The following is a 15892-nucleotide window of genomic DNA, read 5'->3' on the forward strand; positions in this document are numbered from 1 at the left end:
TAGATAGTTATATAGATCTGTAATTTACTTCTATTTAAAAATCTCAAGTCTTCCCATACTTATCAGCTGCTGTAAGTCCTGCAGGAGGTGGTGTATTTTTTCCAGTCTGACACAGTGCTCTCTGCTGCCACCTCTGTTCATGTCAAGAACTGTCCAGAGCAGGAGAGGTTTTTCTATGGGGGATTTGCTACTGCCCTGGACAGTTCCTGACACGGACAGAGGTGGCAGCAGAGAACACTGTGTCAGACTGGAAAGAATACACCACTCCCTGCAGGCCATACAGCAGCTGAAAAGTACTGGGAGGCTTTATAATTTTAAACAGAAGTAAACTACAAATCTATAAAACTTTCTGAAACCAGTTGATTTGAATAAAAAAGATTTTCGCCAGACTACCCCTTTAAGAAAAACAGGGCTTCTTTCTTAAAGAAACTGTGTCTCCAGTTTTGGTGTAGGTTTTCAGCTCCGTTCCATTGAAGTAAATAGAAATAAACTGCAATACCGCACACAACCTGAAGACAGGGGTGGCGCTGTTTTTGCAATAATGTGGCTGTGCTTTTTCTAATCCCCTTTCAGAATAATGGCATTTAGGATTATAAAGTGGCTGTGTGTCTGATAAGATGCGTGCTGTTTTAATCCATTTATACAGGAGGTGGAAACTGTGGTCCAAAAGCAGAGAGAGATGTTGTGTGCCCATGATGTTGGTTAATATATGCTTAGAAGGAAGACGTGATGGATTGAATATAAATACCATTTACCTTTGTATTGTGCAGTATAGGTGGAGTTGCCCTTTAGTATTGTATGGATAGTGGTCGGGTGCCACTCCCAACTGTCACCACTGGACATTGCAGGCAGCAGGACACTGGATGAGGTGAGATGGTCTGTCTAGTGGTGGGCACGTATAAAATTGTTTCTAGAAAATGTATAGCTTAGATATATATTTGATGAGAAGGGTTTAAAATAATAGTTCCAACATTGAACCTGAAGGAACCCATTATAAGCCATGGGGGTCTGTCAGCACTGCTGGTTCCCATTTCAATGAATCTAGTACTGTCCTGTGGTTTGCATTGCAAGGAGATTTTATATATATATATATATATATATATATACTGAGGATTTGGCTTGAATGTGTTCAGTCTAATAAATGAAAGTGATTATTATTTTTTTTTTTATGAAGTCACATAACTTCATTAAAGAAAGTGTAAGGCTGGGTTCACACTGCGTTTTTCCTATCTGTTCAACGTATGTTTTTAATTGTCAACACTATTTTTGTGTATGTTTCAATCTTTTTTTTTTTTATAATGGAAGTCAATGAAAAAAGGGATCCAAACAGATGGCACACAATTGCATCAGTTTTTCCATAAAACGTATATGTTAAACAAATTGGAAAAACACAGTGTGAACCCAGCCTTAGGGTACAAACACACATGATGGATCTGCAGCGGATTTCTCACTGCGATTTCACAGCGAGATCCGCTGCGGATCCCTGCCCTGTGTGCGGGACATCTAGCTGGGAATCCCCGAAGCAAGCTGGATCGCGGAGCAGGTAATGTATATGCTCCGGCTGGGGGGGGGGGGGGGGTTAACAGCAGGGGCGGATTAACTTTACCACAGGCCCCGGGCTGTTCACCAAGCCTAGGCCCCCCCACCCCACTGTAACTATGGCAACACTAGCCTGGCGTTCATAGTACAGGACAGATAATGTCATGATGTCCTGATTTGTGCAAAATTGCCATAAAAAAACTGTGATTTTTTGCAAATCATGGCAGAAGTGTAGCCAGAAGACAGTACACCACTGAAAGTATAAGTCTTTTTGGGTGTTCATGGGCCCCCCAGGAGCTCAGGGCCCCGGGCTGCCGCCCGAAACGCCCCTATTATAATCCACTGCTGGTTAACAGGGCAGTATCCGACATACTTGCAGCAGGATGTCAATCCTGATGTGAGTATGTCTGCCCATAGACATAGACATTACAGGGCAGGGGTCTGTCATGTGTGTTTGTACCCTTAGGCCCCGTTCCCACTGAGCAAAGGTAGCGGAATTCCACGACGGAAATCCACGACGGAACATGTTCATTCTTCAGCGCGGACAGGGCAGGAGCGCGCGCCTCCCATAGACTCCCATTATGAGCGGGAGGCTAACGGCATTCCGCGGCGGACAATTCTGTCGCGGAATTCCGCTACCTTTGCTCAGTGGGAACGGGGCCTTAGGGGAAGATTTATCAAACATGCTGTAAATGAAACTGGCTCAGTTGCCCCTAGCAACCAATCAGATTCCACCTTTAATTTTCCAAAGAGTCTGTGAGGAATGAAAGGTGGAGTCTGATTGGTTGCTAGGGGCAACTGAGCCAGTTACACTTTACACCATGTTTGATAAATCTTCCCCTTGAGTGGTATCTGTAGCAGATGATGTGGACCCTCTGCTGCCATCACTGGTTGTTTAGGGTACTGCAGGACTGCACAAGCCCTGGCACAATTCTATACCTGCATGCAGCATTAGTGATACTGAGCCCGTCCTGATGCCTGTTCTAATGTATGTTAGTGTAGGAGTAGACATTATTCTTGGGGAAGCTTAAGATGCTTATGGTAGAGATTCTTTAACAAATCATATGTATTAAGGCAGAGATTTCTTACATATAAACTGACCTACTGTATGGTGCACATGTATACACCTGCAGTTTGACAATTCTGCAAATATTCACTATGGATCGTTATATATAAGCATTTTGCTGCATAATTTCCTCTAGTTTGCAGCGGAAACATCCCCCATATGTTTTATATATATAAATATATATATATATATATATATATATATATATACAGAAATCTGGTACGTTTTCATTGCTAAAGATTACAAACGGCTATATCAGCTTCATGCATATAGAATATGGCTATAAGATTCTAAGATAACAGATAATTCCATACTGTATGTGACATCCAGATAGTGAATATGTAGATACTCTAGTGGTATAATTATAAATTATAGCGTGGTGGCTAAATGACATGGGTAACACTCCAAAGTCCGCCCCCTAAAAATAAATACTTCCCCTTAACACTAGATGGCAGTGACTCACTATATCAGTGTAGGGGGACCAGGCTATAAACGGTTAACGCTAAAAGGCTATTAACAGCTAATAAGTTTATCAATTTACTATATAGCTTTTGAAAACATATGAATGTTAGAGACCAAAGAGAGCTTACATTTTTCCAATATATCAATATATTGATATAAGAACAAAATCAACAAGGAGTTCTCCAAGAGGCTAAAGGAATTCAGAATTATTGGATTAGGGAGAACTAGGTGATTGGTAGATTCTAACCGCTAGAACAACGCTTCTTAACTCCAGTCCTTAGGCCTCACCAACAGGTTGTGTTATGAGGATATCTCATACAGAAAACAACTGTGATAATACCTGATAAACTGAGTATAATTATATCACCTGTGACATACTAAGGAAATCCTCCAAACGCGACCTGTTGGTGAGGCCTAAGGACTGGAACTGAGAAGCACTGCTCTAGAACATAGGTCTCTTGCCCCCTAAATAAATGGAGTATGCACTGGGTTATAGTTGGAAGTCCCATAGAGAGTGAATGAAACAGAAGCAAAGTATAAGCTTTAGTGATGAGCAAATAGTGAAATATTCGAATATTCGATATTCGTACGAATATCTCCCGAATATTCGATCGAATATTCAATCCTATTATAGTCTATGGGAACAAGTATTCGATTATTGAAAAATATCTATTCGACCACTTGGAGGTAAAAACCAGAGGCTGCGGGATTTGAAAGCTTATTGAATATTTATCGAATATTGGGCGAACTATTCGATAATATTCGATAGATCGAATATCTTACTATATGATCGAATATCTATTCGATCGAACAGTATTCGCTCATCACTAATAAGCTTCATTAGGGATGCTGCTAATCAATGGAGTCCTGGCAGCTGGATCCTCAGCCTTCAGCTACTTTTTTCTATGGATAGATGATCACTTTAATCTTGGGACAAATCCTTTAAATTGCTTATTTGAGCATAATGGAAGAAGTAGTTGGGAAGACATCCGTGATAGGATAGGAGCGTATAAACTACTGTGGGTAAATGTATGGGCAGTTACAAAAAACAATAATTTCATGATTACTTTTTAATACACATAGGGGGAGATTTATCAAACATGGTGTAAAGTGAAACTGGCCCAGTTGCCCCTAGCAACCAATCAGATTCCACCTTTCATTTTCCAAAAAGTCTGTGAGGAATGAAAGGTGGAATCTGATTGGTTGCTAGGGGCAACTGAGCCAGTTTCACTTTACACCATATTTAGTAAATCTCCCCCATAGTACTATGGAAAAACATTAGTAACATAACACATAAAAACTAAAATTGTTTTCTCATGATACATTCCCTGTGGCTTTTGATCAATCACCATAACAAGGATGGAGGAAGGTTGGGCTGGGTTCACACTACGTATATTTCAGTCAGTATTGTGGTCCTCATATTGCAACCAAAACCAGGAGTGGATTAAAAACACAGAAAGGATCTGTTCACACAATGTTGAAATTGAGTGGATGGCCGCCATATAACAGTAAATAACGGCCATTATTTCAATATAACAGCCATTGTTTTAAAATAACAGCAAATATTTGCCATTAAATGGCGGCCATTCACTCAATTTCAACATTGTGTGAACAGAGCCTTTCTGTGTTTTTAATCCACTCCTGGTTTTGGTAGCAATATGAGGACCACAATACTGACTGAAATATACGTAGTATGAACCCAGCCTTAGGGTAAATTCACACGGGCAGATCCACCGGGAGTCTCACGCAAGAAATCCACAGCTAATCCGCAATACACGTATTATTCCTATTATTATTAATACGTGTATTGCGGATTAGCTGCGGATTTCGTGCGTGAGACTCCTGGCGGATCCGCCCATGTGAATTTACCCAAAAACACCAGAAGGCAGAATAAACCCTCACTACTTTCCTTCTTATTGCTCCCTTTATCAGTAAGGCTCAATCAGAGTTTTATATTTTGATAACCTATAAAATCACAATTTTCTGCCATCTCAGATGGACAACATGACTTCAGCCGACCCCTGTCGAGATGTAAATTCAAGTGGTACAGCCGTGTAAGTCTTCCTTCACATGTACACTGTAGCTTAGATGGCAAATGTATAAAAAATAAATAAAAATGGTTGTCTTACTTACAGAATAGAAGAAAACTCAACAGTGGCCCCTACCTATAGTCATATATGGAAAATCATAAATCTGATATAGGAAAACCCATGTACTGTATATGAGTTAGATAGTTTAAAACCTTTAACTGGATTTCCACTGTAAGAAAAAAATGATGTCCCTACCATTACAGGTATATGGGACCCCCAGCCCCATAGGATAAACCATGTCTACTACATCTATTGTTATGTCCCTCATAACAGAATAAGGGTGCCACAATCAAATTACCAGGATGCACAATTAAAAGTGAGCCCATAAGTAGTGCCAGCCAGTGTCATGCCCAAACCATACTAAGGGGGAAAAAACAGTCACCTTTTTGCTTTACACATTCATTCCCACACTGACACAGGGAAATACCAAATAGAAAAGTCCAGGAAATGGAGGAAAAGTGGAAGATGCTAAAGTCATTGAACAGTGATCTGCAAGAGGCCCTGGAGAAATCAGACATAGAAGTGCAAGAACTAACCCAGGAATTGGCATCACTGAATATAGAGAAGAAGGGGTAAGAAAGTTGTGAGACCTCTAAGGCAGTGCTCCATAACAGGGGAACCTTCACTTAGACTTTGCAGGGTCTCCAGGAACCTTCCATTCATTTCAGTATAATCTGCCATTAAAAACTGATGCCTATCATATCCTTATTGTACGGTAGCTGTAAACTGAAGCCTAGAACCCCTTATGGTGCCACCTCATCCAGGGATATATGGAAGGTACAAGTATTCTGATCTAGCATGTCTCTGTGTAGCCTGCAAGAACAGAAAACCAAGTTCCTGGACCTAATGGAAGAGGCAGACAAGCTGAAACTGAGCCTGGAGCACTGCCAGAATGCTAAGCATATGACACAGCAAGGGAAGAAGGAATGGGTATGATTAACAGCTACTAGTATAAGTATATAGAGATAAGCAGACCACACCACTATATATGTTTCCACTATAGAAGTCATCTCCTACTCCAACAATCTGATCGATGGAGATCGAAACATCGAGGTCTCCACCGATCTCAACCATAGAAGTTGCAGTAGAAGTGATGAGACTTTTGTGATACTGGGATGCAGGGCCGGATTAAAGGGAGGGCACCAGGGGCATGTGCCCAGGGGCCTCCACCACTAGGGGGCCTCCACCAGCCCAAACCTGGAAGTGGTGTCTGGGAGCCAGTCCCATGCGCAAAAAGCATGTGAAACCCTACCTGGACACAGCACTGGCCACATTGCATGCTGTCCAGGAAGGGAGGTAGGTGTAGGGTTAATCCTGTGTAAGAATCTCCCTCCTGACAGGCTCAGACTCCCCCTGGTGGGTCTTTGAATGGATTCTTCCTGTCAAGCTTCCGGGTAGATGTCTCCTGCCGAGGTCCTCACTCCCCCCTCGCCCCTCCCCCTCACTGAGGAGAGGACAGCGTGGGACCTCAGCAAGGAAACCTGATCTCTCCACCAGGGATGCGACATCTTGAAGCATGCTGGAGGATCTGTCACAGTGGCTTTCAGGCTGAAGAAAAAGAGAAGAGCCAGAGGAGAGAAGACCTGTCATCTGCCCAGATCAGGTGAGTATGAGGCTTTGTTTTGTATTGGCACATCAGAGCAGGGATATATACTATAGGGGCATGTATAGGGCTTGTGTGCAGCATATCACATGTAGCCTGTGTGCAGTGTATGATATATAGCCTCTGTGAAGAGTATGATATATAGCCTGTGTGCAGTGTATGGTATTAAAGGGGTAGTCCACCCAAAAATTTTTTCTTTCAAATCAACTGCTGCCATGAAGTGACAGAGATTTGTAATTTACTTCTATTAAAAAATCTCAAGCCTTCCAGTACTTATCAGCTGCTGTATGCCCAACAGGAAGTTGTATTATTTCCAGTCTGGAGAGCAGGAGGGGTTTTCTATGGGGATTTGCTCCTGCTTTGGACAGTTCCTGACATGGACAGAGGAGGCAACAGAGAGCACTGGGTCAGACAGGAAAGAAAACACTACTTCCTGCTGGACATACAGCAGCTAATAAGTACTGGAAGACTTAAGATTTTTTAATAGAAGTGAATTACAAATCTCTGGCACTTTATGGCACCAGTTGATTTGAAAGAAAAATTTTTTGGGTGGACTACCCCTTTAAGCCTGTAAGCAGTGTATGGTATTTAGCCTGTGTGCAGTGTATGATATATAGCCTGTGTGCAGTGTATGGTATACAGGGGCGGTCTTGGCATTTCTGGGGCCCCAAGCGAAGTTATGTCTGGGCCCCCCCCCCTCGACACGCGTTCCAAAACAATAGACTGCTGTGTGTTGCCCCCAGTAGTATATACCCCTTGTGCGCTACCGCCAGTAATATATACTCCTTGTGTGCTGCCCCCAATAGTATATACCCCTTGTGTCCTGCCCCCAGTAGTATATACCCCTTGTTTGCTTCCCCCAGTAGCATATAGACCCCTGTGTGTTCCCCCAGTTATACATAGCCCCCCCGTGTGCTCCCTCAGAAGTATATAGACCTCCTGTGTGCTGCCCCAATTGTATATACCCCCTGTGTGCTCCCCCACTAGTATATAGGCCCCCTGTGTGCTCCCTCAGGGGTATTTATCCCTCTTGTGTGTTCCCCACTTGGATATAGACCTCCTGTGTGCTCCTCCACTTGGATATAGACCCCTGTGTGCTCCTCCAGTAGTATAAAAACCCCCTGTGTGGTTCCCCCAGTAGTATATAGACCCCCTGTGTGCCCCATCAGTATTATATAGACCCCTTGTGTGCTGCCCCAGTAGTATACAGACCCCTGTGTGCTCCCCCAGTTATATATAGACCACTTGTGTGCCTCACAAGTAGTATATAGACCCCCTGTATGTTCCCCCAGTAGTATATAGACCCCCTGTGTGCCCCACCAGTAGTATATAGACCCCTGCGTGCTCCCCCTGTAGTATATAGCCCCCCTGTGTGCTCCCCCACTTGGATATAGACCTCCTGTGTGCTCTCCAAGTTGTATATAGACCCAATTCTGCTGCCCCAAGTAGTATATAGACCCCCTGTGTGCTGCCCCCAGTAGTATAAAGACCCCTCTGTGAAGCCCCAGTAGTCTATAGCCCCCCTGTGTGCTCCCCCTGTTATAAAGCCCCCCTGTGCGCTCCCCCAGTTAAACAGACCCCTGTGTGCTCCCCCTCCCATATAGTATATAACACAATTAAACAAACACTTATACTCACCTGGGTCCGGGTGTCTCCTCTTCTCTTCACTCTTATGGCTGCAGGAAGGGTTTTCCCTGCGATCACAAAAGGCCGCACTCCACTTGTCCTGGCGCTGATGCTCCAGTGATGTCACTGGAGCGCCGACACCACAAGGACAAAGCTGCCACTTGTGACCGCAGGGAACACCCTTCCTGCGGCCACAAGAGTGACTGACATGAAGGGAGCCAATGTCTCCCGCCCTGTCAGTGCTGCTGCATGTAACTATGAGCGCTCATTATGAGTGCTCATAGTTACAGTTCAGATGGCAGCAGCGAGTGGGGCACTGTCCAGCGGTCTTGAGCACAAAAGCGGGGCGTGGGGGCCCCAAGCGATCGCTTGGGGTGCTTGGTGCAAAGGACCGCCACTGATGGTATATAGCCTATGTGCAGCCTATTATATATAGCCTGTGTGCAGTGTATAATATACAGCCTGTGTGCAGTGTATGGTATATAGCCTGTGTGCAGTGTATGATATGTAGCCTGTGTGCAGTGTATGATATACAGCCTGTGTGCAGTGTATGGTATATAGCCTGTGTGCAGTGTATAATATATATAGCCTGTGTGCTATAGATTCTACACAACCTTTAAGTACTTTCTGGGTGCTCTTTACTGCTTCAGGTAGTTTATATGGTTGGGAACTGAAGATGGGACCTAGACTTGCAAGTCCAGGTTCTGCCTGCGATTCACAACTGCATATGCTGCTGTGGTGGCTAACACAGTGGGCAAGAGAGCACAGAAAGTACTTAAGTGCTGTGTTCTTAATTAAGTGGGAACCCACCGCAATGCTCACCCCTTCCCCATCCTGTTTCTAGGGCCTGGCATCTTCCTCTGGACTGCAGCCTCTAGGGACCATTATATGCAGAACAGAGGAGAATGCTGAGCCATACAGCCAGGAGTGAGGAGGGGTATGTGCTAAATCCCCTACAGTAATCAGCCACCTATATAGATTGCTGTATGGTTTATTTGTGGGGGAAGAAAGTAGGGGGGGGGCAACAAAATTGTTGCCCAGGGCCTCCACCAACCTTAATCCGGCCCTGCTGGGATGCTCCTATAAATTTCATAAAATCCTGTACAACTTCTTTAATATTTCCATCTAATATTTTCTGATGGAAACAAAAGTAAGGGTCCTATTAGACGAAGCATATTACACAGAACTATAGTCGTTGGTTACTATCATTACAGCGATCGTTTACTCCATCTGACCTCAGGAAAAGAAGGAATGATGTGGAAATACACTGAATGATTGGGGAACAAATAGGGAATTGTCAATCACAACACAGCAGACACAATTAGTGAAAAGACCACAACAAGGAAAGTGCAGGGAGAACTAAGATGCCTTTTCAGGCGCGATCATGAAAATAATTACGTTGTATGAGGTTTCTTTGTTTTTGGATGCCTAAAATGGCCAGTTTGGGGAGAGGCATACCATGGCCATATACTGTACATAGGAAGCTATTAGTGAAACACTCTTCAGATTTCTCCTATTACACTCATTCATATTTCTCTGCATGTTTTCTAAATGTAGATAGGGGAGATAGGCTACTGACAGAAGAGAACAATAGGATGGGACATAATGAAACCCAACATGCCCGATCCTTCTGTCCCTTGACAACTTGCACTAGGAGATAGTCAGGAGGTTTAGACCGTGGAGACTATCTAAGAGACACATGAAGTTTCTATTATGGTAATGTCATGTTTAGTGTATTTCTTATATTTGTCTATGTTATAATTGTATATGACAGTCTCATACTTACTGCAATATCTCCGGCCCGGAGAAAAGATGTCTTCAGATGGAACAGAAAGAAGATGAGCTCCTATACCAGGTAAGAATACTCCATCATTCTTCCGCTTTTGCTAGGTGAAGCCTTTTGCTTATGTATTACTGTATACTCTTTTTATTCCTTCTTTTGTTTGTTTAAAAGATTCCTCCCGTATAGAGAATGTCCATGTGCTTTTACTTTATCTAAAAATATACAAACTTTTGCACAGATACATTCCTTAAAGGGGTTATGCAGGATAAGAAAAAAGCTACTTTCCTGCAAAAACAGCTCCATCCCTGTCCTCAGGTTGTGTGTGGTATTACAATTAAGCTACATTCACTTCAGTGGATCTGAGCTACAGAGCACTCCACTCCTTGGCCAGACAAGTATCCGACCCTTTCACTTCATAGGCTATGATAAAGTGAAAGAGTCAGATTTGGGAGAGACACATGCTACTGAAACCTACTACGATGATTAGGTTTTGGCATGTCTCATGAAGTGTCAAAAGTTATCACACATAACAGCAATCCTTTAAGAAACCTAAAAATGATATAATGGTATAAAGGATGCACTTTAAATTTATTAAAAGTAAGATTGCATAAAAGAGCTCCAAGAAACTGTTCTAATCATGCCTGCGTCTGTATATAATTCTAGATCAGTATGTCTGAAGAGGAGAACCGTTTATTACGTGATGATGTCACCAGACTGAACGACCATATCATGGAACTAGAGGTGCGGACTGTGGAGGAAGAGCTTGTCAGAACTTAAGAGATTTTACATGTAATATCTTGGTCTTACTCTATAAGGCCCTGTTCACATGTACAAAAACACCGGCTGTTCTGTGACCCAGCCGGATCACAGAACGGCCGGTGTTACTGATGATCATCCTGGTCGGTACTGCAGTACGTCCGGATGATCTTCACTACTAATGAATTTGGATGCAGGCCCGAACTGACAGGTTCTCTGCGGCCACTATTCAATGAATAGTGGCCGCAGAAAACTGACCCTGGCGATCCTGACCATAGACACACTGTTTGACACTGAGGCAGTGTTTGTCTTCTGGACTGTTTTTTCAGTGTGAAAACTCTGTATAATACATACACTACTGATGATAGTGATCCGTATAATGGATCAAAATAAAAAATGTCTGGTGGATTGTATTTGCACCATAAAAAGTCCCCTTTCTGTCTGTAGATTGAGGTAATTGTATGTTGCTATATATAATTTCACACATTTATCAGCTATACATATATTCTCTCTCTGTTCCACAGAGAAATCTGGATGCAAAGAGTCTGGAGCTGAGGGAAAAGGACAAACAATTTGAAGAGGTGGGTGAGCAGCAGGGTGTTGTGTCTTTTGGCCTTCACAGTATGGCCACATACTGGTTTGTTTTTTTTTTCCCAAAAAAACATAATTTTTGTGTGTGCAAAGTTGAAATTTGGGCACAGAAACAAGGTTTCGTTGATATAGGTTAGAACCTATATTTGTCGTGCGCCCACCGCGCACTGCTACGTGTGATAGCGGTGCACGGCCGGCAACTGACTATATACTTTACCTATCCACGCTGACAGGCCACTCTGAAGCTAGAGCGCGCGGGACCCAGGGAGAGGTAATGTAGATCGTCAGTCGCCGGCCGCGCACCGCCATTACACATAGCGGAGCACGGTCGGCGCCCGACAATTATAGGTTTTAACCTATATCAACGATCAGCCAATTACAACCATCATCGGCTGATCGTTGTCTTTATTACACGGAGCAATAATTGTTCCATGTAATAGTACCCATAGTCATCGCATCAGGTTGGTAGGAGCAATCTAATATATTTATCATGATCTATTCTAGACAGAGTCGGTCATAGAAGAGATGACTGTGACAATCAACCAGTACTTATCCATTAAAGAGGTAAGGTGTAGCCCCCACCTACAGCATATAAAATGCCACAACCCAGGTCCTCATATCACTTTTTATATAATTTCTTTTAATTTCTTATGTAACTATATAATTTTTTTTCAGGTTCTAAACAACAAAATTAAAGAATTAACATCCCAGCTTGAAGAATCTCAACAGGAAATTGCAATGTCAGTAACTAATCTATCAGTTCTTATACTAATGCTTGATAAAGACTCCGGAAATTGGGGACAGTTACTCTTCTCATTTTTTAATTTGTCAAACATTCTTATAATTCATTTGTCGGCTGTAAGGAAAAGATCCCCTACACCAGATTTATTTAAAGGCGTTGTCCAGCGAAAATCGGCTAGAGATGTCAGCAGAGCAGACTGGAAATAAAACAACAATTCCTGCAGGACATACAGCAGCTGATAAGTATGGGAAGATCTGAGATTTTTGTAATAGTAGTAAATTATAAATCTATATTACTTTTTTGACAATAGTTGATTTGAAAGAAAAAGATTTTCGCTGGACAACCCCTTTAAGAAATGCAGATCATCTATAAATGGTGGGAAGGCATTCTTAGGCTCCAGACAAACAATAAGGGATGGGAGATATAGAATGTTCTTTATAGATGGTGTGCTATTAATAGTGATTATTGCGGAGAAACCACGTGGGTTGTATAACAGAGGGCTCTTTTTTTCAGGAGGAAGGCGTCCCTGGAGAATGATCTTTTAAACACGGCAGAAGCCAGTGGTACAATAATGTACGAGATAATACAGAACAAGCTGGTTAGTGGGAATCCTGGTAGTTTTGATAGGATTGAGCCATATTGGTAACTATTTTATGATTCAGCAGCATGAACAAAACTGGGATGTCATTATAACCATCAAGTAAGTCACCTGAAAGAGTTGAAAGAGTTATCCAGTGCTACAAAAACACGGCCACTTTCTTTCAGAGACAACACGACTCTTGTCTCCAGTTCAGGTGCGGTTTGCAATTAAGCTCCATTCACTTCAATGGAACTGAGCAGCAAAACCCTGCCCAAGTTGGAGACAAGAGTGGGTCTCTGGAAGAAAGTGGCCATGTTTTTGTAGCTCTGGATTACCCCTTTAAGGAATTCTGAGAAGGACCCCATGATGAATCCTGAGAAGGACCCCATGCTGAGGATCCTCATTTATTGATGAATGGAGAGAGGAGAACTTAAAGAGTGTCTCGCTTTCTGGAGGACTTGTCCTATTCTGCATTACATAGACAGTTCCTTTCTTTTAGAGGACATTGTGTAATGTTTGATTTAACCTGGGGTGGCGCTGCAGAGAAAGTAAACACTTTCTGCCAGGTTTCTCCAGAGATTATGGCTGCTTGCTGGAGGTTTCAGCTGCCAGATATTTTCTGATCTGCTTGCTGTCAAAGAACCATTCTAACAGGTATCTAAGCTGACATCCTCCTTACACTTTAAAGGGCTTATCCAAAAACACGGCCATTTTCTTCCAGAGACAGCGCCACTCTTGTGTCCAGTTCAGGTGCGGTTTGCAATTAAGCTCCATTCACTTCAATGGGACTGAGTTGCAGAACCTGCACCCAAACTGGAGACAAGAGACGTGCTGTCTCTGGAGGAAAGTGGCCATCTTTTTTGTAGTGCTGGATAACCCCTCTAACTAAACCTCTAACTTACCAAAGACTGTGATTGGTGGAATGGTGGCTGTTAGGATCTCCAAAGGGTGTTGAAATGAAGGGTCTCAGCTTAGGGCTGTGTGCCTTCATTTCTACGTGGTTTTCCTTAAAAGCTACAGACACTATGAAATTCTCTAAGCACCTCCATGATACTCTCATAGGGCCACTTGATTTATTAAACATGGTGTAAAGTGAAACTGGCTCAGTTGCCCCTAGCAACCAATCAGATTCCACGTTTCATTTTCCAAAGAGTCTGTTAGGAATGAAAGGTGGAATCTGATTGGTTGCTAGGGGCAACTGAGCCAGTTTCACTTTACTCCATGTTTGATAATCTCTCCCATAGTGTTCATACTCTATGCACTGACCATTTGAGAAAAAAAAAGGGACAAAGGTGTTTTTGTCTCTTCATTGTTGTGATCCTTGAGGTCTCTTTAAAATGCCAAATGCCCACCAATCACAACTTCTGACATGTGTTGGTACATTTTAAGGCTTTGTTCACACTTTGTATGACACCGGCCCTTCTGTGACCCGGCCGAGTCATGGAACAGCCAGTGTCAGAAAAGATAATCCAGGCCGGATGCTCTTTACTGCCGCTGAATTCAGATGCGGACGCATCCGTGCGCGCCCACATCCGAATTTCCAGCTGCTCACAATGGAGCCGCATGCTCCATCGGCTGAACTGACAGGGTTTTCTGCGACCGCTATTCATTTAATAGCAGACGCAAAAAAACTGACATAACAGTTTCTTGCAGCGCCACTAAGGATCCCGGCCGGAGTGCATACCATGTGTATCGGGATTCCTTAGAAGGCAGCACTACGTAAGTTTCGTAGGAATCACGGACGTTGTTACAACGGCCATGATTACTACGGAACTTACGTAGTGGGAACATGGCCTTTAAGTGGCTTAAGTGAAACCGGTAACAATTGTACCAGTGAAGCTAATAGCTGTCCACACAGCTGCCCTAAATCAACCAAGCAGAGACAATACCAGACCAGGAGATATTTTGCCACTGTGTTCTACCAGAGTACGGGGTCACCCATGTCAGACTCCTGTTGAGCTGACATAATTGGCATACCCAACCATTAGCCACTAATGTCTTTACGAGACCTCCCTAGTATTAGTAAATCTTTGATATTTTGGGTATGTTTATTGCATGTTGCATCTCAAGAACGGAGATTGATTAACAGTTTATAACTTATGTTTCCCAGGAGAAGCAGCTTGAAAAGGAACACATGGAGAAGCAGAGCAAGAGTAAAAGAGGATATTTCATGCTCAGGTAAGGGTGGCCTTATTTACTGAACTTAGGAGAACGATAGCCCAAACTTTATCAATGTGTTTTTGGTTCTCCCCAGTGGCCAGTCTAGAACCAAGTCTAGAACATTTTACATTTTAATATAAAAATGCAAGTGTGAACAAGGTCTAACACCCAGTCTTTTCCAGGTTGCTGCATAACATAGTGCTACAGTTCCTGTGGTGTTTGTTTAGTGTTGGTGTCTTCTGTATCCTCATCTACTTTTTTATGCGACTTTACCATACACTATACCCTGACCACCTACTACTGGACTTACACAGCATTTTCTCTGTACAAGCTATTGAGGTTATACAGAACATTTTGCAACGTTATCTGAAGCTGAGAGGACCGGGGATGGTGCCTCTATAAGAGGTTTGAAATATCTATTATACTGACCTGAAGAATAAATGATTGATACCAAACATAACTTAATTGTTTTATATAAGTTGTAGGATGTAGTGTATTAAAGAGGTATCCAGAGAACAATTTTATTTTAATTAACTGGTTTCAGAAAGTTGTACATATTTGTAAATTACTTCCATTAAAAAAAAAAAAAATCACAAGTGCTCCAGTACTTATCAGCTGCTGCATGCTCTACGAGCTGCACAGCATATCTATACTGTGTGCTGGGAACCATATAGGCACAATCGTGCTGATTGGTTTCCCTTTACTGGGGAAGGGAAGCATCCTACCTCATGCTTCTCCCCACTTGTGGGTGTCTTAGCAGGTACATGTCAAATTATTTTAGAATTTTTTTTTTTCAATGACAGATTCACTTTAAGGGTATAAACCCACACGCCGTATATGCAGCAGATACGCAACAAATACGCAGCAGATTTGTTGGTACAGATTTGATGCTGT

At 42.7% G+C, this 15892-nt stretch overlaps 1 protein-coding gene across 1 annotated transcript; it reads left to right on the top strand.

Annotated features, from left to right (window-relative positions):
- Positions 1-825: 825 nt before the first annotated feature.
- On the top strand, positions 826-15458 carry LOC138767767 (uncharacterized). The gene is made up of 11 exons (XM_069945530.1): positions 826-868; positions 5063-5121; positions 5577-5729; positions 5970-6087; positions 10161-10241; positions 10833-10910; positions 11450-11506; positions 12021-12080; positions 12192-12256; positions 12772-12856; positions 14949-15458. The coding sequence occupies exons 2-11, from the start codon at positions 5063-5065 to the stop codon at positions 15018-15020; spliced, it is 828 nt and encodes a 275-aa protein (XP_069801631.1). The 5' UTR covers positions 826-868; the 3' UTR covers positions 15021-15458.
- The last annotated feature ends 434 nt before the right edge of the window (positions 15459-15892 follow it).

This window comes from Dendropsophus ebraccatus, chromosome 11, assembly GCF_027789765.1.
Source record: "Dendropsophus ebraccatus isolate aDenEbr1 chromosome 11, aDenEbr1.pat, whole genome shotgun sequence".
NCBI lineage: Eukaryota > Metazoa > Chordata > Amphibia > Anura > Hylidae > Dendropsophus > Dendropsophus ebraccatus.

Bases quoted from the DNA above. Each gene is read 5' to 3' on its own strand.
- LOC138767767 (XM_069945530.1), top strand. From the start codon at position 5,063: ATGGACAACATGACTTCAGCCGACCCCTGTCGAGATGTAAATTCAAGT. The intron at 6,088-10,160 runs GTATGATTAACA...TGTATATGACAG, and splicing joins AGCAAGGGAAGAAGGAATGG to TCTCATACTTACTGCAATAT. The intron at 10,242-10,832 runs GTAAGAATACTC...ATATAATTCTAG, and splicing joins AAGATGAGCTCCTATACCAG to ATCAGTATGTCTGAAGAGGA.